Below are 24,978 nucleotides of genomic sequence, written 5' to 3' on the forward strand. Positions count from 1 at the left end.
AGGCCCCGAGCTCGAGGGGGACGGGCTGCTGCTGAGGGAACGCCTGGCCGCGCTAGGCCTCGACGACCCCAGCCCGGCGGAGCCCGGCGCCCCGGCGCTCAGGGCCGCGGCGGCGGCGGCGCAGTGCCAGGCCCGGCGGGCGGCCGGGCTGGCTCCGGAGGAGCCCGGCCGCCTCGCGACCTCCGAGACGGCGGAGCTGGAGCTGGAGGTGGACGAAGAGGAGGGGGAGGAAGCGGAGCTGGACGGAGAACTGCTGGAGGAGGAGGAGCTGGAGGAGGCTGAGGAGGAGGACCGGCCGTCGCTGCTGCTGCTGTCGCCGCCCGCGGCCACCGCCTCCCAGACCCAGCCGATCCCGGGCGGGCCCCTGGGGTCGGTGCTGCTGCCGGCCGCGGGTTTCGATGCCCGGGAGGCGGCGGCCGCGGCGGCGGGGGTGCTGTACGGAGGGGACGATGCCCAGGGCATGATGGCGGCGATGCTGTCCCACGCCTACGGCCCCGGCGGCGGCGGGGCCGCCGCTGCCGCCCTGAACGGAGAGCAAGCGGCCCTGCTGAGAAGGAAGAGCGTCAACACCACCGAGTGCGTCCCGGTGCCCAGTTCCGAACATGTCGCTGAGATTGTCGGACGCCAGGGTGAGTGCGCCGAGGTCTGTCTGGGCACGGCCCTGGGCGTGGGTGGGAGACGAAAAAGACGAGCGTGCGGCGGAAGAGAGAACCCGGAGAGTCCCCCAAGTCCACCGAGAAGGGGTCTGGGAAGAACCGAGGGTCTCCGAGAACGGGACGGGTCACCTTGCGAAAACCCACGCCGTTCTGCTTCTTCAGGCGGACAAGAAGTGTTAAGTTTCTTGGGTCACCCAGTCTGGTAGTGTTCACTGTAATCGGTGTATTCGTGGAACCCCGGGCTGGCGCGGCCCCAGAAACCTCAGTAAGGTGGTAAGGTCAGGTCAGAAGTTGTGGGTTACAGGATTGTTTCCGAAAGCTTCGAGATTGGAAGTTTGTGTCGCCGAGTGGCCTGTAAAAGCAATCAGCCAGCCTTAGAAGTGCTTGTGCTGATGAGAAATGGACCGACATGGAGGCATGTGCAAAGCTAATTCGGAAGGGAAGAGAGGCCTATCACTACCTCCCTGTTATTCAGAAACTTGGCTTTAGACGAGCACCCCAACTCTGTTGATCTTGGGTTCTCAGCGGACACATCTCTCTTAAAAGGCGATAGTGTCCGTCTTTTAGAACACTTTAGCTTGTACCATGAAGGGAAAACTGGGCATTTAGGTAGTTACGGAACTTTATGCATTTGTGCAGTTCTCCATAAATTTTCTTCACTTGTTAGCACACCCGTTCTGCAGACAGACTCCTCCCACATTGTTCAGACAAAGGATCTATGTCTCAGATTCCAGGAGTAGGTTTGTGAAGGTGGGGGAAGGGGATGCACAGAGTACCTCGGTATCCGACCTTTTTAGGGAAGGTTCTGTATGCCTCGGTGTAGTTTTTGCCCCTTTTTGCTACCTGCTGCTACTGCCGTAATACAACATGGTTGATACATACCTCTTGTTGAGGTCAAAGAGAGATGATGGCACTGCTGGTGGAATGAGCTCATTTTCCCAAGTGGTCTAAAGTACGAAAATACGAGATTGGTGACTTCGCATGTAAGAGGTGGCTCTCCTTGCAGGAGTTTGATAAGAAAAATCTTATTTGGAACCTGGACAGAAAAAAAAAAATAGCTTGTTTCAGACTGCTTGACTAATCAGTTTCACATGTCTCACTTGCCAGTGGTTGCTGATCAGGATAACAGATCATGAGGAAACTCTTTTATGTACATGAAATAAAAATGCATTTTATTTATAGATTCAGAATGAGGTGGCTTTTCATTTAATATCATTGAAAGAGTGCTTGATTTTGCTGGATAATGAGTTTATGAAAAGTAAGTAAGCTAAAAATTTGAGGTTGATTTATACAGAATTTCTGCTCTTTATTAAAAACTAACCAGTTAATAAAATGGCACACAAGTAGTTAACTATATAAAGGCAAACAGTCCCACACACAAGAACATGACCCATAGAGAATGCAGCTTTGCAAACAAAGATGCAATATTGAACAACATGAGGAAAGTGTGGAGGAGGTCCTGCTAGGTGGTGATTGGAAAATCACCCAAATGTCATTAGTGATTAGAATCTGGTAAACTGGGGGATGGAAATGACCTGAGAAGTGATTGTTGAGGCTGTGGAATGTAGAGATTTGAATGGCATGCTGGGAAAACAACATAACTTACTTCAGTGTTCATGTGCTTGACTGCTGAAGCAAAGGAAAAGATCGTTTGCTTGCTAGTTTTACCACATGACAGGTAGTATATCTTGGTAGATTTACTTTAACATGAACTTTTGTCCCTTACATTCTAAAGCACCTCAACTGTAAATTGGCAGTATTTATATACATTGAAGTGGCAAGCTTTTATTTTGTGCCATTGTGTGATGAATGTCTTAGTGTTTCTTCTTGGGCTGTTCTTACTGGTTAATAAGGAAGTGTGAATGCATGTCTTAGAGCATGGAGACAAGTTGCTAGCTGTCGTTGTACTTACTCTTTCCTAGAGCTGCCAGACTGTTAAAGCTCGTCACCTTCCTCTATCTTATCTTAAGGCAGAAAGTCTTGCCCTTTTCCTGTTTGGAGCCTTTCAACTAGTGGATCATTGACCCCTTTGCCATCCCCACACCCCAGCAGCATGGTAATAAACCTGTATTTGCTAACTTACAGAGAGCTAAGTGGCTTCTAATAGTCACAGTCTTTTACTGTGCAAAAACTTCTTGTTGAAAGTACCTGTCCTAAGTAAGTTTTAGAAAGTGAGTTGGGGGACAGGGCAGGGAGGTAGATCATTTTGAGTTTTTGTTTGTTTTGGAGGAGCTAAATGTTCATCCTTAAGAATTAACCATTCCTGCCTTCTCATTCATTACCTGAAGTCCTAATTCTCTATTTGACATCTCTCAATTAGTTTTGGAAATAATTATGTCACAGATGGAGGCATTCATGACTTCAGCTCTGAAGCAAAGAGTATAGGGTAACTGGAATTCTGAGTCACGCATGCAGTTCAGCAAAGCCCTTGGAGATAGCCTCTGGTTCCCTTGTCTTTCAAAAACAACATTGCTCTTACTTTGTTTTTGTCAGTGAGACAGGTTTCCATCATGTAGCCTGGCTGCTGGGCTCACAAACATGTACCTCTCTACCTGACCCCAGAAGACCCCTCTCCTTTTTTTAAAAGTGTTATGTGTCTGAGTGTTTGCCTTCATGTATGTATATGTGCCTGGTGCTCCAGAGAGGTCAGAGGAGGGGGTAAAAATGATTATAAGCCACCATATGGTGCTGGGAAACAAACCCAGATTCTCTGCAAGAGTCACAAGTGTTACTAAATGTTTGAACTATCTTTCCAACCCCATGACCTCGTTTCCTTTTTAGTTCTGTATGTGTGTATATGTATGTGAGCGCAGACACCTGCAGAAACTAGAGTCAGGTACCCCTGAAGCTGCCTGTTGTGGATGCTGGGAACTGAACTCAAGTCCTCTTAACCTCTGAGCCATCTCTTCATCCTTCCTCTCCGTGGACCAGTCTTAATAGTGATGAAGACTGGCGGGGCATTTGACCTCCTGTTTTACTACCAGGAGCATATATGACCTTTTGTGCGTTAAATTGGTCTTGTTATTGTTGTTGTGCTTTTTAAGTGTTGTATTTATCCTGAAACTAACCGGATAAATTAGGAATTAGAGATATAGTAATAATAAAAGAAATTTTAAGATATAGACATCAAAATAAGTTCAAGGCTGAGAAGATTGCTCAGTAGGTAAAATGCCTACTTCATGAGCATGAAGTTCTGAACTGAAATCCCTTGCACCCACGTAAAAAGCTAGATCTGGTGCCGTATAGCTATAAACTCAGCTCTGAGACTGACATATCAGGATCCTGGAGACTTGGCTAGCCAACTAGTCTAGCCATTGGGCTCCAGGTTCAGCAAGAGACCCTGTCTCAAAAATAGGGTGAAAAAATATAAAGGAAGACATATAACATCAACCTCCAGCCTCCACATGGGCATACACAGGTGTGCACACACTAAGAATATTGTAAGATCTCTTTTTATAAATGTAAAATATCTCAGTTTTTAAGTGTAGTGCCTGAAAGACATTAATAGTCTTGACATTAATAGGTTTGATTGAAAACAAAAGGTTGTTTTTTTTTGTTTGTTTGTTTTGTTTTGTTTTGTTTTGTTCTTTTTTTTCCGGAGCTGGGGACCGAACCCAGGGCCTTGCGCTTCCCAGGTAAGCACTCTACCAACTGAGCTAAATCCCCAGCCCCAAAACAAAAGGTTTTATTTGTTCAGTTGTTACTGTCCAGTAAGTCTAAAAAGAGAATTACAATAGAACTCTGAATCTATTTTTACTATACTATCAATTAATATTAAATGCTGTAAATTGAATTCCAGATAAATGTTCGTTTTCAACTACTTTTGATATGACTTTGATAGTATACATTTCTTTAACCTTAGGGGGTCTAGAAAAGTTTTTTTTAATTGTATATACTCTGTCAAAAAACAGTTATACCCCATTATACAGTTTACACACATCACTGTATAAACAGTCTATACTAAGAAAAATGTACATCATACAAAACTGTTAACAAGATAAGGTGAAATTGGTTTTTTGTTTTGGCCTGTGTGCAGATACTCTTATACTCTAGAGGTCACTAAGCTCTAGACCATTTAGAAAACTTCTTAATTGAACTGTTTTGTTAGCCACTCATCTCCAGTGACCTGTGTATTGGGAGTTGGGTCGGGGGTTGGGGGGGATCCCATTGTTCCAAGTTGTTAGTAGCGTTTGATTAGGAGAAACAGAATACTTGCTGGTCTTACTGTGCATAGATTTCCCATCGAGAAGTATATATTTCACTAAAGAAAGATTTTCAGAACAACACTAAAATCATGTCTTCCTTTTTCCAGAACCATGGGGAAAGGGGTTGTTTTGACTCCTTTGCTAAAGTACTACTGGATATTTTACCAATGCCATGTAGTTGTTAGACTTTTTCACACATATTGAACTTGAGGTTCTAAAAGATAGTTTGAATACTTAGTAGATCTAGGTTTAGGCCAGTTTCAAACAGTGTTATTTTTACTATTAGTAATATAACCTCAAAATGAAGATTTTGGGAAAAAAACTAAATACGTTTGCAGTTAAAAGTTTCTAGGAATATATGCCAGTGGTACAGCATTTACCTAACCATGCATGAGATGAGAAAGAAGAGATAGGATCCTGTTTTAGGAAACCCCAAAAAGGTACATAGATCATGGTTAAAACTACCATTGGTTTTTGTTTGTTTTGGATTTTATTTTTTTAAGATTTATTTATTTATTATATATAACTACACTGTATCTTTGTTCAGACACACCAGAAGAGGGCATCGGATCCCATTACAGATGGTTGTGAGCACCATGTAGTTGCTGGGATTTGAACTCAGGAATTCTGGAAGAGCAGTCAGTGCTTTTAACTGCTGAGCCATCATCTCTCCGGCCCTGTTTTCGAGTTTTAAAAGTGTTTTTTCTTTGTGATGGCTTCTCACTGTGTAGCCCTAGGCAAGCTTCCTGCCTCAGCTTTTAACTTAAGATACCACTAGTTACTATATAGAGATTTGCAAAATTCAGTGTGGTAATTACCTTTAAGCTACTTGTTTTTAGTCCAGGCTTGCTTCCAGTCAAACTCGAGATCTCTGGCCCAGCCTTAGGAGTGCTAGGATTGCAGGCACATTACCATACACAAACAATGATTTTCTAATACTAGAATTACCAAGTCCAAGTAAGTTAAATATACGCATAGAATAATGCTGTTTGAATAATTGTCCGTGACCTATTTTGGGAATTTTGTTTTACTCTTCAGTAACTATAGACTCCTTAATGTCAGTTTTTTTATTAAATATTCAGAATGTGTGGTTACTGCCTTTCTAGTAGTAGCAGAAGACTACCAGTCACTGCATGTAAGGAAAGCCTTACACACACATAGTAGCATGAAATAGTAAGACTTGGCTTTAAAGTAATAGAGAATTTGATACTGAAGCTTGCATTGCAGATGTAGTTGAAGTTAGGCATGAAGAATTTTGTCATGAACAGTGCTCCTCCCTCTTTATACCACATTTCATCTTTGCCTTCTCTAACTTAATGTTGACTTCATCATTGTTGCCTGTCACTTGGGATAAGTCCTTTACGCCTCTGTTTTTTCCTATTTGGAGAAAACCTGTTCCAGGTTCTGTTCTGACTAGCCCCAAACCTACTTTGTGCTGTGAGGGTGAAATTTGAGATGCCATTAGTGTGAATTCATTGTGCAATTTAAAGTATAGGATGACAAAATCTGTAAGAAGGAAGGTAAAATTTTTAGAACTTTTTAGTGCTCTGTATTGCCCAGGCTGGCCAAAACCTACTGGGCCTATGTACTGTTACTGCCTCCAAAGTAGCATAGACTACAAGTACCTGCCAGCTATGCCCCACTCATACAATTTTTGTAGTTAATAAGTTTCCTTTATATTCTGTGCAAATTCTAGATGAAATCTAACATTGTCATTTTAGTGTTTTACCTAAAATATACCAGATTTCTCAAACTTATAGTATGTACTTCTAGCAAAAGGTTAAGCTAGTCTTGAAGAGAATCTTTTACAGATAACCTATTCCTCCTAAAATTTGTATTGTTCTGTTTCTGAGTGGTGCTAGAGATCTAACCCAGGACCCCATTTCTGCTATACAAGGTCCCCTACCACTGAACCACATCCCTAGCCTGGTAATTCTGAGAATTCTATTAACATTTTCTAAAGGGTATAAACATAAGATATTTAGTTTGGAAATTATCTTAATATTTGAACTCAACTCTTCTCTAACATACTTAAGAGGGAATTTTAGAATCAATAGTTTAAGAGTGGGAAGATGGTCCACAAGGACCAGGGTTCATATCCTACACTGCTCAGCTCACAAATGCCTGTATTCCAGCTACAAGACATCCTGTGCCCTCTTGTTGCCTACTTGAGCATCTATATACACAAATGTGTGCAAACACTCACACAAATAATAAAATACATCAAAAAATTACTAATCTATAACTTTGAGCAGTTCTTTGGGGAGGGTTTGTCATCATTCTTTTTTTTAACTTTAGACAATTCTAACTTGTAAATGTATAAAACTAGAATATCTCGTGGGGCTCATAATCTAAACTTTTATCCAGAAAGAACCCCTAAAGTCATGTAGAAGGAAACTGGATTTCATATTACCAGTTAGATTGATTCCACATTTGACCCAACTTTGAGTTTATAATACTTTTAACATCGTTTACAATCTAAATGTTTCTCTTTTGGAGTTAGGAGTTTAATGGGTGTGTGCACATATATGCAGGTGTGCACCGTTTGCAAAAGCCAGAGAAGGATCTTTTAGGTGTCTTTCCTATTAGCTCTTCCTTTTTTTTTTTTTTTTTTTTTTTTTTTTTTTTTTTTTTTTTTTGTGAGACAAGGTCTACTGAACCTGAAGCTCCCCGTTTTGGTTAGGCTGGCAGACTCCTTAAGAGAAAGCTGAGATCCTCCTGTCTCCATGTCACAACAAAGTTATAAACATAGGGCTGCCATACCTGGCTTCTTCTGTGGATCTGGGGATTTCTTGTGGTACACATGCACACACACACACACATACACACACACAGACTGTGAGCATAGAGATACTCTCTTTTTAGACTTTCATCAGACTTTAAAGATATAATGCTGAAATCGAGTTCTTATAATGTGAAAGGAGCTTTTGAATAGTCTATTGTAAGAGAAAAAGCATTTTATATAATTAGACAGTATGGCTCTTCTTGCTAACTGTACTTACTATATTATGAAGCATGTGAAATTGGGGGGGTGATTTTTTTGGGGGTTTTGTTTTGTTTTGGAAAAGACTAAAGAACAATGAAAAGAGTGTGAAACTAAGATAGTTTGCATCTAAAATCTAACATAGCAGCTAAAATGCCCTCAATTAAGTCCTTTCCTGCCCTTCCCAAAGGACCTACTGTGAAAATGTGTGTAGGAGAAAGGTTTTAGAAAACTGGAGTGTTTGATGAATCCTTACTGTTTCAAAGCTAGCTCCAGTCTCTGGAGTTTACTCATGAATGTTGGTAAGTAGTGGAGGGATGAGGATTGGTTCTCAAGCTGAATGGTGTGTTAGGATTAGCTTTGGAAGGATGATCAGGATGAGCCTGGGGCCTTCAACAAGATCTGTGCTTTTACAAAACACTTAGCTGTAGAGCCCATGCGAGGAAGCTTTTTTAATATAATATTTTGTAGCAACTAAATGAGGGCAACTATTTTTAATACTACTAGTTCCTCTCCATGACAGAGGTAAATAGAGGCTTCATGACCTGTTTTTAAGTTCACTAATTGATTCATGATAGTTTGCCCACATAGTCTTCCATTTTCAATACTTACTAAATCTTCCTTAAGGAAAAGCTAAATAAACACATGTGAAGTATGGTCAGTATCTTATTGTTCCAGTGGTTGGTTGGTTGGTTGGTTTTTCTCTACATTGGTGTTTCAACTGCATTTATATCTATATAAGGGTATCTATAGAACAGGAATTACAGACAGCTGTGAACTGCCATGTGAGTCCTGGTTTTCTGGAAGAGCAGCCAGTGCTCTAAAACAATGGGCCATCTCTCCAGCCCCTGTTCCAGTTGTATTTTATTTGAACTAGATGGTAAATTATTTCCATGTGGTAGCTGTGACACTGAGTTAATGTATTGTTTTTGTGGGTTGTGTTTCATACTGATGTACTTCCTTGTGAAAGCCAAAGGTCAGCCATGGGTGTCGTTCCTCAGGAACAACTAGTTTATTTTGGTGTTGAAGTAGAGAGAGGGAAAGAGGAAGAGAGGGAGGGAGATTACTGAAAGAGCATCGTATCCTCTGGAATTGAATTTACAGTTAGTTGTAAAATGACTAATATGAGTGCTAGAAACCAGACTTGAGTCCTGTGGGACAGCTGTGCAATACTCTCTTCACCATGGCTGTAGCCCTCCAGTCCCCACCTTGTGTTTTGACGCAGTCTCTCATTGGCCTGGAGCTGCTTATTACGCTGGCTGGACAGCACCCCCAGGCATCTATGTGCTCTGAGATTACAAGCACACACCAGCACATCTGGCTTTATATGTAGGTTTTGAGGATTGAACTCCGTTCTCTGCATTACAAGCACTTTACCATTAGCTGTCTTCCATCACTGTGTGATAAACTTAAAGCCATACACACAATTTCTATTTTTAAAATTCCATTGTGTTAACTGAGGGGAGAATAGTATGTATGCTAGGAAGGCGTCCCAGGTTATTAAAGGAAAGATCTGAACAAAAAATGGAACAAGAACAGCATGTGGTTTCTTGAAGATCATGTGAGCTATTCAAGTTTAAACCTCTTCTTCCCATTTTTATTTAAAGAATGTATGCATAATTTTCCAGTATTTTCATAGGACTACCAAAAGTTAAAACGGGCATGGTTTTGAGATTTGTCTTTAAGGGCTTAAGTTTTCTTAACTCACTGTTGGAAAGTACAGTGAGTGTAATTTCTGAAAAACAAACTTGTTTGAAAAAAATCAAGAACACCAGATGTGCTAATGCAAATGGTTCTGGGAGGCCTTGTCTTGAATACTATCATTTTCTCCTTTTTCTCTGATTATTGTGATGGCATTTCATTTCAGATAAAGAATCTTTAACTAATCATCTTCCCCCAAATCTTTTGTACCTGCAAGATTAAGTCCCTTATCTAACATTGGAGATGTCTCCCTCCCCTTTCTTGTCACCTGAAGATATCAAAATGCTGAACTAGCTTTAATATCCCCCGGGGTACCAGTTTTCTGCTTTTGCGCTTCCTCCTTACTTGACAAAACTTTCACGCCTCTCCAAAATACCTTTGAAGTTGGCCTGTGCTTGTGTGTTGAGGACAGAGGTCGATGTTAGGTTTCTGTCTCAGTTACTCTCTACCTTATCTTTTGAGACAAGATCTCTCAGTGAACCTGAAGCTCACTGATTCATCTAGATTAGCTTGCTAGCTAGCCTCAGGGATCCTAACTAAGGTTCTAATACATGTGTAGCAAGCTTTTCACCATCCATCTCCTGACCCTTGAAGCTGCCTTTCATGTATTTTAAAGTGATAAAGCTCATCTCCTTCTGTGTACCCCCCACTGCTTTGTAAGCCTGTTCTTAAGTAACTATTAATTGCATCTCTTGGGCATGAGCTCCTTGAAATCAGAAATGACCATGTTTCTTATTTTACTGGAAGTAAGTCCTGTGCTTTTTAGGGGGGTGAGGAGGGCTTGACATTTGAATTGATAAAGTCAGTCACTAAGTGAACTTAATGTTCATTATTAGTAAAATGCTCTTGGAGCCCATGATTTAGCTAAAAACATCTTGACTGGTACAGCCCTTCAGACAGATTGAGAAGGCCAACTTTTGTTTATCTTTCACTAACTGCTCACCTTTAGAGCTGCATTAGTAAGCGTTCTTACAAATACTTGGCTTATAGTATGTTTTCTTTTCCTGTTTGATCAATAACACTATTCTATTTTCAGTGTTTTATAAATCTCCAAACCTCTCCCTAGCCAGAGGCCATTTGATTACTATTCCTAAGTTGGGTTTAAAATTCTAATGAACTGATACATCTTTCAAACGGTGGGGGCTTGGAAAAAAGGAAGGGGTGATATAATTAGCAGAATAACCCCACACATCCAAAGATTTTAACCCTAACCCACCATCACCACAAAAGAAACAATTGAAGTGTTTGTTTTACTTGGCATGTTGCAGGTGTGCTTAAGGGCATGGGCTTACCTAGGATTATCTGGTAGACCCAATTGTGTGCACATGAATCCCTAAAAGCAGAAAACTTCCCAGCTAGGTGTGAGCTCAAGCTGAGGAAGAGAGATGAGAAGCCTGACTCCTGGTTCTGAGGATGGAGAAGAGTTAAAAGCCAAGGAATGTAGATCGGTCTAGAACTACAAACGTAAATTCTGCCACCAGCCTAAATCTGCAAGGAAACATAACCCCCTTAGAGCTTCCAGAAAACAAAAACCTTGAATTTTAACCTTGTTATGAGACGTCTGTTATTAGATGGGTGGGTGGGTGGGTGGGTGGATTGGATGGGTGGGTGGGTGGGTGGATGGATGGATGGATGGATGGATGGATAGATAGATAGATAGATAGATAGATAGATAGATAGATAGATATTGTAAATGTATGTCTTTGAAAACAGCATTTAGTGGCAGCGTTGGAAAACTGTAGCAGAGCTACAGAGGCAGTACCTCAGTGGGTAAACATAAAGACCTGAATAGACCCAACACTCATCAAAAGCTTGGCTTGGCCACCAGCCTAACTAACTCCTGGCTCAGTGAACCTAGTCTTAAGGAAATAAGGTCAAAATGATAGAGCAGGACATGCGATGTACACACAACAACCATACATACAGGGACTGGGGGACTAAAGCAGGTCATAAAGAATCTGATCTGTAATTGAACTAAAAACCAATACAGGACTGTCTGTTCAAAGCTACTGCTTAGTTCTGATTGAAAGCCTTTCACGGTGTCTTATAGGGTACTAGATTAGAATATAGTACAGTCATATTCTTATGTGCTCTCACAGGGCAGAGATTATAGAGCTCTTAAAGAGCTGAGGACTGCTTGGGCTTTGTGGATGCATAATCCTTATCATTACTTTAGTTGCTTAAAACAATGCAAATTTATTATCTCAGTTTCTGTAAGTGGAAAATCTGGGTGTGGTGTCTCTTGGTTCTCTGTTTCAGAACTAACTGGCCTTAGGTCAAGGTGTTTAGCCAGAGGTATCCTCATATGGGGTACATATCCTCTCCTGCCTAAGGTTGCAGGCAGAATTTAGTTGGAAAATGGGGTCTCTATCTTTCAAGTCTCATTTCCAGAATTCAGTTCCTTGCCATCGTCACCACTTTCTTCCAGATGAGCTCATTTCTAACTTGTCTAAAACAAGATGGAAAAACTTTTCAAAACTCAAGATTAGGTCAGAACCTCCCTAGTAAACTGGATAATCTCTCCATTTAAAAGTGAACTGGGCCAGGTTTGGTGGTGCATGCCTTTAATTCCAGCATTCTGAAAGAGGTTCTAAGCCAGCCTTGTCTACATAGTGAGTTCCAGGACAGTCAGAGCTATATGAGAGCCTATGTCTCAGAAAAACAACAAAATTAAACGGATTTAAGGCATAATTATATCTCTAAAATCTCTTTCCAGGAGGACCTAAATTTGTGTTTGATTAACTCCAGGCAGTAATGTTCTCTCCTAACTGGCCTAGAACTTGCTACGTAGTCCAAGCTTGGCCTCAAACTCACAAAACTCTACCTGTCTCTGCTTCTAAATGTTGAGATTAAAGGTATGAACCATTACACATAGCCAAATCCAGAAATCTTGAGGCAGAGAATCATCAAAGAATTCCTTATTCAGTCAAAGCATGTAGCACACACCTAGTCCCAAGCACTCCAGAAGCTGAGAGTTTGAGGCTAGGCTAGGCTGGGCTGAGTACTGACTGGAATGCTCCATTAGAAACAAACAAAAAGGTCCACTTACCATGCTGCCTACAAATGCATTGGCTGTATCTTCTTTGAGGGAAGGATAAGCAACTCACAGCAGTCTCCTTTTTATTAACTAACGATTCCTTCAGTAGACATAGAAACACTGCTTTGATTCTTTATCATACACTACTTTCTCTCTGTGTGCAGGTGTCTGGGGCTTACATCAGGTATTGGGGTGTGTCTCAGGAACCATCCACCTTATATTTTGAGACCTTTAGGCCAGTCTGACTTGACTGCCCAACAGACCTGATCCATCCTCTTCTCTCTGCCTCTCCAGGCACTCGGATTAAACATGCATGCCATCATGCTTGGCTTTTTTCTGGGGATCTAACTCAGATCCTCTTGCTATATATAATAAATGCCTTGCTGACGGAGCTATTTTCCCAGCCCCTCTAATGCCTTTTTCTTCTTCTTTTTTTTAAACTGGAAAATATAGATGGGCTATCTGTTCTTTTCTACCACCATCTAAATGAACCACCCATTTAAGAACATAAGCAATCTTCATAAGTCTTGTGCTAGATATCTACTGTATCTTTCAGATAACTAGAAAAAATTGACTTTAAATTCAACTTCATAAATAATATGTAGACTCCGTTCTCTAAACGTTGGATCATATGAGCATAGAGCAGCCTTCTGTGAATGGGGTCATTAGCCCTGGTCCTCTTGGTGACCCTCCCCTTCCACTTCACACCAGTTCTTTGTTGCAAATACATCATCTCATAATTCTTGAAAGTAGAAGGTGATCTTAAATAACCAAATCTAGTGATGGTGACCCATGACAGAAAGAATAGTTTATATTGTAGCCCGTCATGCACATGTTCCACTGAAACACTGGGAATACACAGGATCAGTTTCGTTGATTAGTTTTTAAATGCTACTTACAACACAACAAAGTTTACTTCAACTCATTTGAAAACTGAGTTTCCTCTTCCTTCCAACTCCAGTCTCAACAACAGAGAGCCGCCCTTTCTTTGGAAGAGGTCTCTTAACCTTGCGAATCGAGATAGAAAGTCTTGCATATACCAAGGAGGGAGAGGACAAGTTGGAGGGTTTTAGCCCTTGCAACAATGATAGAAAGGGAAAATGGGTTCATATCCCAACGAGGTAAGCAGTAGGCTTTATTTCAGGGAATTTACTTCAAATTAAGTTGAAATTACAGCTCTGAAATTTGTTAGTACTGTAGTTCTTGAGCCATAAACTGGTCCAGGTTTCTGCCCTGTACCTACCTTCAGTAAAACTTTGATACATATTACCTTCATCTATAGCTGTATGAAAACAAATAATAGTTTATATATTTGAGAGTTGCAAAACTGAGGTTTGACTTGGAGATTATGAAATCATTTATCCTGCTGTAATTTAAAAATAATTAGCAATGCTAACCAAAGTCTTATCTAAACAAAAATATTAAAATAATATTTCATATTTATTTGATTTGCGTACACAATGAAAAGTAAGTCTCTGTCCCTCCAAGTCAGCTAGTTTTCCAAATGCATTATACTCCATTCTGCAGCTGTCTCAGCCTTACCTCATGCTTACCAACAAGTAATACAATGAGAGTGTCTTGCACTTATGTCAGTATTACCTCAGGATCACCTCTGCAAATGGAATTGTGGGTGCTAAGTTAATCTAGAGATACAAACTGCCCTCTGCAGATTGCCCACAGCTAAGTATGTGCTCTCATTCCACTTTTCCTGTGGTCGTAAAATGCTGACATTGACAGCTGTAGTTACTGACAAGGAGCTTAGTTACTGAAGAAAGAAGAATTCCATCTTCAGAGCAATGCTCCGCTGTAAGATGTTTCTTTTACTTGTTGGTCTCTTGGGGTTTCAGTTTATAGTGGAGAAATATGGGGGTGTAAGAAAAATTAGCTTATTATGAGATGAGTTGTAAGCATTTAAATTTTTTAGCTACTTCTGATGAAGTTTGCCATGCAGCAGTTATTTTTGAAATAAACCACAATTTATCAGTGCTCTGCTGCTTTTGTTTAGTGTCACCCTGTAGTTACCTTTTTAAAGTATCTGAATTTCAAACAAATTCAATCTTAAATACTCCATAAAACTCTTTCTTTACCTTGCTACCTAGAAAGAAATAATAGAACAAATGTGTTAGTTCTCCTTACATTAATGCCACCTTTGAAAACTACCTATTCAAGTAGTCCCTACCTTCACAGTGTGATTCTAGGAATCCCGTTGTTCACAACTCAGCATGAAGAAGCCATGCTGTGATAACTGAGGTTTCTTACAGTCTTACTCAAGATTGAACTGTCATAAAATTTGGAAAAAAGAGGTGCTTGCCTCTGGGTGTGTGTTTATTTTTGTTCATTTGAGGGTTGGGTAGGGGGCAGTAGCTTTAAAGGCTTCATTTTACTATCTCTTTTTTTTTTTAAACCTCCTTCCCCTGCTCTGAAAAAACCAAAGTATCTGTGGTAAGATGCCTGGCCTTTCTATATCAGAAGTGATTCAAAGCTAATCTATCCTGTCTTTCTACTGATCATGCATTAAATACCTGTTTTTTAATACCACTCATAGGGTCAAATAAGTGTTCTGTGTACCTGTAAGCTAGAACTCAGAGTTACTTAAATTACTGTCTCAATGAGGGTTTGGTTGGTTGGGGTGGGCTGTATCCTGTGTGATGTGATATGTGTGATGTGGTGGTAGGGATTGAGCCCAGGGGCCTTCTGCATGCAGGGTAAGCACTCTGGCTAAGCTATGCTTCCAGCCCTCCACAGTAGTTATATAGATAGTGTCTGATATGTCCGTGGATGCTAGTAAACATGGAAAGAGGACAAACCTAAACTCTTAGCAATGTTTTGCCCTTAACTGCCCATGTTTTTCGCTGAATGAACCATGGCTGTTACTAGGAATGAGTTGAGGATTTCTTTTTTCAGTTCGTGTGTGTGTGTGTGTGTGTGTGTGTGTGTGTGTGTGTGTGTGTGTGTGTTATATACTCGTGTGTGTGCAGGAGCCACACTGAGATACAATCTCACCTATTAGCACTGGGTGGGTGTGTGTGTGTGTGTGTGTGTGTGTGTGTGTGTGTGTGTGTGTGTTATATACTCGTGTGTGTGCAGGAGCCACACTGAGATACAATCTCACCTATTAGCACTGGGGTTACAACTGCACCTTTGGTGGCTTCTCACATGGCACGAGGGATTTGAGCCTGGTCTTCATGCTTGTGCATCAAAGGATTCTTACCCACTAAGGCAAGGCTGCTTCTTACAAAGCTGTAGCCCACAGTGTAGACTCACATAACTAAATGATATTCTTTGAGTATAGAATATGACCAGTTAGTATTTTACCTTTCAGATATTCTTAGGTATCTATGTCATTGCATGCTGTCCAATAAACATGATCTCAGTTCTTAGCCCCACCCCTACCCCCAGCACTTACTATGAGGAAGATTTGACTGTAAAGAGACAAAAAAAAAAAAAAAAAAAAATTTGCTGTGATCACGCAATTCATATTATTGCAGAGTAAAAACAAATCTAACTCATCTTTTACTCAAACATAACCAATACCCATTTTATTTTAATATAGTTGATTGTACATGTGGTCTTACCATAGCACTTAGAAAAGGTTTCATGTTTCACAGTAGTGTAAATTTTAATTGTGATTTCTTGATAGAACACCCTCCTCCTGATAGCCCTACTGTACTAAATGCTTCTCCTAAGATTCTGGTTGGGACTTACAGTTAAGAGTGAGGATTGTTTTCTCTTTACTTAACAGTATAGTTCTTAAGTTCTTGTTAAACTGTGTAACCAACAGTAAGATTTCTGAAAGTATAAAATGAAGAAAAAAAATAAGGAAAATCTTTTTGAGGAAGAGTTGTTTCACTTTGATGCTTGACTACTTTTTGTTTTCAGAGAATCTAACCCTGGGTTTCCATAGTAGTGTACCTAAGACCCACAGTGACAAGGATTAGGATCTCAGTTAGTTGGTGGTTATGATTCAGAAACTCCATGGTAGATTAACTTGCTTTAAATTTGCTGTGATATTTAAATTTTAATAGTTAAATATGCAGGAGCCTCTTGGGTTCATTCCCTAGCACTACACATCACACACACATACACACACACAAAAAAATAATAATAAAATAAAATAAAATAAAAAATACTGAGACAAATTAATTTTAAATTTTTTATTTTTAATTAAAATTAAAATTAAATTAGTTTTTAATTTTCACTACGGATGAGATTAGCAATATGGAACCAGAAGATGGAAATCTTGAAAGCTAAGGATTAAAGGGGACTTTGTGGTCCAAAATAATACATAACAAAGCCCCAATGTTCTAATACTGAAAATTAGCGTCTTCCTTTCCATTAATGTTACATGGCAACTCTGTAATATATATGAACATTCCCAGCGCTTTGGAAATTTAGAGGACAGACATAGCCATAGGAGAGAAGGCACATCATTGAGGACAAGACACCTAAACCAAAACGAGGCAGGAATTAGGAGTTGAGTAAAGCAGAGCTGGGATTCGAGAGGGAAGAGTTAAGTCATGGAAACAAGCAAGCATGGACATGCCATAGATTGAAGTATGTGACAGAGTTTAAAAGAGTGGAGGAGTGGCTGTAGAGTAAAAGTGGGAAGTCTGGGACCAGCTGAAAGACCCTACAGGAGGAAGTGACCATGTGATCCATGCTCTGTTGAGAAAGCATCATCTTACCAAAGAAAGCCGTGAGAAATAACTGGCGTAAGGGAAGGCACAGTTGGAGTTGTATATATGTATTGCCTGGGTTCAGGATTGTGTATCTAAAAAGCCTTAGTTTTAGCTTAACCATTAGTGATTTGCTGGACAAGAGAGGAAGAGAGGGCTTAAGAAAAAGGCCTGCCCAAATTGTAGCTACCATCTTCCACGCACCTCCTTTATGTATTTTAGGAAATAATTGTATGGTGTCATGAGAATCAATTTATTCTGGGAATCTGTTGCTTTCTTTGAAAACTGTAACTTCAGAGATTTAAGCCATAGTCTTGTATTTGACAGTTTGGAGACCTAGTTAAAGTTAGGGATTATGAAAAATTAAATGTATCTCCCGTGTTTTATTTTAACTTAGATACAGTTGGAGGTTAAGACCAAAGCTTCTAGTTTGGCTTTAGAGGTGATCCTCTAGCCATTTTCCATGAGTCTTCACTAATTTTTTTTAAATCAATCAAGAACTTAACAATAGGCAAAAATTAATTCTACATTACTTTTTTTAATGCTATACTTTTGTGGTTGTCTCCCTGGATATAACTAAGAGCTGAAGAAAGATAGCCACTAGCCATGAACATATTTGTCAATAGAATTTTACAAAGGAGTCATGTTAACGCAATAAAATAAATCAAGTAAAATTTGTAGAGTATGTGAAAATTAAAATTCCTGGACTATGAAAAGACTATAGATTTCAACATCACATGACCTTATCTGTGTCTCATATGTTAGTATTTTCCTTGCCACCAACATCTTTGCAAAGTAAAAGTTCAACCCTACAGATTTATAGTTTGCCTATAGACTATTTTGTACATCTTTTCAATGTGTGACTGAGAAAGAGAAATAGACTTGAGCTTTGACCTCCCAGGAGAGGTTCCCACTCTCCCAAAAGAGTGAGTGGCAGACAAGCACACCTCCATGACTAGCAGTGTTGCATTGAATTGGGGGGTGTCATCGGTTAATGTTAAATTTTATGATAAAGAAACTATTAAGAACTGTGCACTAAAGAGCTTTAGTTTACAGACTTTTCTTAGTTTGCCTTTATAGATAGTTTTAAAGTAAATACTGATTCTGAAATGTTTTCTTTTAACAGGTTGTAAAATTAAAGCACTGAGAGCCAAGACAAACACGTATATCAAGACACCTGTCCGCGGTGAAGAGCCCATTTTTGTTGTCACTGGACGGAAAGAAGATGTTGCCATGGCCAAGAGAGAAATCCTTTCGGCTGCAGAGCACTTCTCTATGATCCGTGCATCTCGGAACAAAAATGGCCCCGCGCTTGGAGGGTTATCGTGTAGTCCTAATCTGCCCGGTCAAACCACAGTCCAAGTCAGGGTCCCCTATCGTGTGGTAGGGCTAGTGGTTGGACCAAAAGGAGCAACAATTAAGAGAATTCAGCAACAGACCCACACATACATAGTTACTCCGAGCAGAGATAAGGAGCCAGTCTTTGAAGTCACAGGGATGCCGGAAAATGTTGATCGAGCACGAGAAGAAATAGAAATGCATATTGCCATGCGTACAGGGAACTATATAGAGCTCAATGAAGAAAATGATTTCCACTATAACGGTACCGATGTGAGCTTTGAAGGTGGCACTCTAGGCTCTGCGTGGCTCTCTTCCAATCCAGTTCCTCCAAGCCGAGCAAGAATGATGTCCAACTATCGAAATGATAGTTCTAGTTCTCTAGGAAGTGGTTCCACTGATTCCTATTTTGGAAGCAATAGGCTGGCTGACTTTAGTCCAACAAGCCCGTTTAGCACAGGAAACTTTTGGTTTGGAGATACACTACCGTCTGTAGGCTCAGAAGACCTTGCAGTAGACTCTCCTGCCTTTGACTCTTTACCAACATCTGCTCAAACTATCTGGACTCCATTTGAACCAGTTAACCCACTCTCTGGCTTTGGGAGTGATCCTTCTGGTAACATGAAGACTCAGCGTAGAGGAAGTCAGCCATCAACTCCTCGTCTGTCTCCTACCTTTCCTGAGAGCATAGAACACCCACTTGCTCGAAGGGTTAGGAGCGACCCACCTAGTACAGGCAACCATGTTGGCCTTCCAATATACATCCCTGCTTTTTCTAATGGTACCAATAGTTATTCCTCTTCCAATGGTGGTTCCACCTCTAGCTCACCTCCAGAATCAAGAAGAAAGCACGACTGTGTGATTTGCTTTGAGAATGAAGTTATTGCTGCCCTAGTTCCATGTGGCCACAACCTCTTCTGCATGGAATGTGCCAACAAGATCTGTGAAAAGAGAACGCCATCATGTCCAGTTTGCCAGACAGCTGTTACTCAGGCAATCCAAATTCACTCTTAACTATATATATATACATAAATACTATATCTTATATGGACTCATAAAGGCATGGGTATAATGGTATACCCCAGTAAACTTCCTAATGAATTCTTATGACTGTTATCAGGCTTTATTGGGATTAGGCTAAAGTTGTTAGTACACTTATAAAAGGCTGCTATGGTAACACTAAACCTAAGTGGTCTCTTGTCTATTAGTTTGGTTTGAATTATTAATACTATCTTGTAGACTCGGAGACATAGCTTGTATAGGAATTGTTAAAGCTGAAGTTCTACTTGGCTGTGTAACCTATGAGCAAAATGTATCCATCTGAGGTTGTAGTCAGTGGGTCCCAAAGCCTAGCCGCATTAAGAGTTTATGGAGGTGCCTGGCATCACAAATGACTGACACTCCAGCGCTGCCTTCTTCACACTGCCAGTTTTGACAAAAACAGGTTTGTTTTTTATTTTACAACAACTTCTGCCTAATTCTGCAGGATTGCAAGTAACTTTTTAAAGCATTGTGATTACTTACTAGTAATAATAGGGCTGATGGCAGTTTACTAGATCACTGGTTATAATTTGGGACAAAAACTGCTACATTGACTTTCATCTCGCCCAGAGTGCTCAAGGCTGCTGTGTTCAGTGGATCAGGAATACAATTGTCTTTGATTGTGAATTCCTACCCATTGCCTCTCTCAGTGAATGTGGAAATGGCCGCCTGGGTTTTCCCATTTCTGGATGGGCTTTGGGAAGCACCTATATTGGCTGAAAATTTGAGAATGCGAACATTCCATTCATTAGTCTGATCAAGATATTAATTAATATTTAGACTGTAGCTCAAAATGTGAAACATTTTTTGTTCAATCCATATTTGTCTTGCACATTATAAATATATTTTTATTTTTTAGTAATGTAGGGGATGGGGAGGGAGACAATAATGCCCTTGGCATGATTCATGAAAGCAGCTGTGACAACCTCCAATCAGTTTACTTCATTTCAAACCTATTTCCAATCACAAGGAAAGATTTCTTTAAGACACTTGTACATTTCACCTGTGGATGTTTTAACGTCATCCTCAGTATGTCCCCAAATTTGCTGGTATTGAGAGGATAAAACATTATACTGGTGGGTTTTTCTACTAATTATTTTTTGAAACGTTATTTTCCCAACACAAAAGAGCTTTTTTTCTCAGTATAACAAAAATTGAAATCTTATGTGTATTCAATAGTAAATAGACAAAATTTTATTTTTTATTTCCACTTGAAGAGTTACATTTCGTATAAAGTTTACAAATAACGGTTTTTATTTTGATTTTTTTCAGTATAAAAAGTTGCCTTGATGGCACATTATGATGTAATGCTAATGGCTTGTAGGATAGTTGATTGTCAGTATTGAATCCTAATCTCTAGCTGCCGTCTTGTAGATATGGACGAATGTCACCCAGCATGTGTTTCGTATTTTGTTGCATCGTACACTGCAACTAATAAGCCAAGGAATCGACATATATTAGGTGCGTGTACTATTTCTAAAAACCACAAACTAAGAATGATAAATTATCAATATAGTTTAGTATTTGCTAATTTTACTACACTCTTTTGTTATGTATATGTAGGGAAGTCATAGGGATTATAAATTCAATTTGAGTAAAGTTTAAAACCATATATTTTATGATAAAGGGCCTTTAACTTAAGATGGCCAAAGCACTGATATTATATATTTGCTGTAAAGAGAATTATAAGAGTTTTATTTTTCTGATATTAAAAGTTACTTAATAAAGACTTGTTTCCATTAACTTGAATGTATTCTCCTTGGTGTTTTTTCATATAACTGTTAGTATTTCATCTTAGACAAAGGGAACTACTTAAGAATGAAATTTTCTTACCAAATTTTCATACTTTCTAACTTATGCTCTTGGTTGTAACGTGAGAGAGTGTGTATGTGTGCGCACACATGCATGCTCCTGGTGTTCAATGTGTCATCTCCAGTCTACACTTACCTCTTCTGTTGCTGTCTACCTTACTCTTGGAGACAGGTGCTCTTACTGAACCTAGAACTCATTGATTCTGGGAGCTCGGCTCCAGGGATTCACCTGACGAGGCCTATTATCTCACTGCACCCGAGAACTGACGCTGCAGGTCTGCACTGCTGCGCGTGGCTTTCCGTAGGGTCTGCATTCATGCACAGAAGGCCCTTCACCATCGGCCATCTTCCCAGCCTGAAAGTAACTAACTTCTGAAAGACCATGGTTTGGCAAAAATATTACACCATTTGCAAAGTTGATTTGATGTTGATTGGAAGTAGATTGTTGCCATTTGGTTAAAAAGATAAGGTCATCTTTAAGACTGTTGTAAAGTGAGAGAGGCTCCAGGAACTCTTACCAAATACCAGGAATTTCTACCCCATTCTGGATAATCTGCAGTTGAACATCATGAGTTCAAACCTTGATGAGAACTTTATTTCCATTTTCACAACCTGGGCAGGAGGAGGCAAACGATTTTGCCTCCAGAGTTAGTTGAATTCTGAAGTGAGGCACTTCAAAATTCAGGATTTTATCAACAGAACTCTATGCAAAGTATGCAGCAAAAGGGAAAGACTAGAACGATTGGATTTAGAAAACAGATACAGACATGACGAACATACTAGGACCTACGTTACTTTGGTGGATTTCCCTTCAGAGCTGAACACTGTTCCTTCTGCTGCCTGTTTTCCTCTCCCTTAATTTTCTATTTTTTTTCATTCAAAAACCTTACAAACATTAGGGGTTAAGAGTAGTAAGTTACATCTTTTCCATGGCAGTATATTTCTACAATTTAATGATTGCCGTGATGTTATGACTGTGCCACACTTGAACCATTTACTGTTGGTTGGTCATTAAGTCACTACATAACGGGGCATTGGAAAGATCCCGGACATTGGAAATCTAATGAGATCACATTTGAGTATCTCTTAGGAACTTCCTATCTAAGCTAACCATATGGAATTATCAAAAGTTAGAAAGTAATTGAATTTTCCTGCCATTGAGATTTCTACTTTCCTAGTGACTTGTGATCCTCAGTTTTAAAGGATGCCATTCATGCAGTGCCAACACACTTCAGTACAGGAAAGTGGTCAGAGATTTAAAATATCAAAATGCTTTGGTCAAAAGCGGAGGTCATTAAGCAAAAGAAAATATCTAAAGGGATATTTTTAATTCCCTAGGCCTCCATGACTTTAGATCTCCATGATGTGTCCTGGAGCTACTTGTAACCTAACAACAAAAGAATTACAGAATTACTCTTCCAGCTGCCTTTGGATGCCGTTAAAAATACAAATCTTTGATATGTGACAAGTTCCTTGAATAGGGCTAAGGGTGCAGCTAAGACGCTGAACACAGCAGGCCTGGGCTGTATGAGGGCCAGGGTTAATTCCCAACATTCTCTAAAGTTTTGTATATGGATAAAATATATTTTCATATCTCCCTAGTCCTAACGTACTTTTTTTCACCTTCAAATCCACAATGCATGTGTCTGCTGAGTGCTCTATGTGTGTGTTAAGTTTGAAGCCACCACAGTCATCTTAAAGGCTAAATAGTCCTTAAAAGACAACTTAGACTGATGGAAGTTCGGTTAAATTAGGAATGTTCTTCAACCAGCTAAAAATTACTTGCCTATACTCAAAAGTGAAATTTTGAATTTCCTTATGTGATTCTGAGACTTTAAGAGAGAATAATTGCTTTAAACTGGGAATTAAATTATAGGTATTCCTATTCTAAATCCCCCAAGGATCATAACTTTTTGTGACATTTCCCAAGATGAAAGGCAGTGAGATTTTGACCTGATTTCTCCCCACAATTTTAAGGCTAGTTTGAGGTGTACTTGAGTCAGGTAAGAACTGCTGAAGTATATATGATAGCTACTGAATAGTGTAGATAAATGCGTTAGTTAGCTTATTCTAACAAATGTTTGTAAATTAGCTAAGCCGAAGTTTATTAGAGAGTGAAGTATAATTTTATGACCTCAATATATTCTTTAGCTATACCCAGTCTGCGTAAGCAATAGAGTCAGTAAGTAACTCAGACTTGGTGGGAAGTCCTTACATTCACAAGGTGAAATGTTCTGAAAGGCAGCTGAAAACCACAGGAAAGTTAGATCTGTTCCTTGTTTCATGTGAACTGCAAAAACTTGCTTTGACGGTGTTTTATGCATAATAATCATGGTGTTGGGAAATGGCACTTAAAGTTATAAGATTGTGGCTGAGCATAGCCCAGGCTACCCTCAAACTCAGAATCCCTCCTCTTGAGTACTGAGAATACAAGTATCCAACTGTCCTTTTGGTTTGGTTTCATCCAATCATGGCAATGGACACACACAATGGTAGGCAAGTGCTACCACCAAGCTGCGCCCACAGTCGTTAGAGCTGCTAACTTGATAGCCTTTGTTACGTTAAGGAATTTTGTGTATCTAAGCTACAGGAAAACCAGGATTGGACAATGACAAAGACTTGGTTATGTTTGGGTTAGATGACAACTGGTGGGTGCTTGGTGATGCCACACGTTCTTTACGTCTCTAGTGGAAATGCTGAATGGGAACTGGAAGATCTTACCTCAAAACTACACAGATCTTTTCCAGGTTATCTTTCAGAAAATGATGAAGGCTCACCGAATTCATATTTTGAGAGCTGCTCACATTTGAGAAAGCAATGTCCAAAAACATGCTTTTCCTGGGCTGTTCTCAGTGGCCTTTCTTGGCTGCATTTAAAACAGTGGTATAAGGTTTCATTCTCAAGATAAGAGACTCGAAGTGAGACCTACCTCTCTCTGGTCATATCTCTCCTAAACAGGTGGTTCCAAGTTCTTTTTATAAGATAAATCTTGGTGTCAGCTTATAATCAAGGCTAGCATAGAGTAGACAGGCCTTTCTTGTTCTTCATTTCTCTCCTTGTAAGTTCAGTTCTTGCCCCTTGTATAATCTCTCTCCAAGAAACACAGTTTTAAAACCTTCCTCAGGAGTATCATCTACAGCCATCCCTCTGCCACCACTACTTGGACACGCTTTGGTACAACCCTCCAAGAAAAAGATGGGACCACTTAGATCCATGGTTCTCAACTTTCCTAATGCTATGAATGACCCTTTAATGCAGTTTCTCCTGTTGCAGTGACCTGACCCCAACCATAAAGTTATTTTTGTTGCTATTTCATAGCTAATTTTGCTACTGTTACGAATCATAATATAAACATCTGTGGTACGCAGGGTATCTGATATCCACAGGGGTTGAGAACCACTGTCTCTGTCATTCAGAGATTTTTAATTTGAAGTTGACCAGCAAAGAGGACTGTACCACCTTTCGGAGTTCATCTGAGTTCTTAGCAGTTCCAAGTCCTAATAATTGAGCCCAGGTTGCCTCTGAGCTAG

General features: G+C 40.0%; 1 protein-coding gene across 1 annotated transcript; it reads left to right on the plus strand.

Annotated features, from left to right (window-relative positions):
• Positions 1-413: 413 nt before the first annotated feature.
• Positions 414-21,381, plus strand: Mex3c (mex-3 RNA binding family member C). The gene is given in 2 exon segments (NM_001107377.1): positions 414-629; positions 18,385-21,381. Coding segments are annotated over 2 exon segments (1,395 nt in total). The 5' UTR covers positions 414-460; the 3' UTR covers positions 19,611-21,381.
• Positions 21,382-24,978: the final 3,597 nt, after the last annotated feature.

This window comes from Rattus norvegicus, chromosome 18 (genome assembly GCF_021556685.1).
Source record: "Rattus norvegicus strain SHRSP/BbbUtx chromosome 18, alternate assembly SHRSP_T2T, whole genome shotgun sequence".
Classification (NCBI taxonomy): Eukaryota; Metazoa; Chordata; class Mammalia; order Rodentia; family Muridae; genus Rattus; species Rattus norvegicus.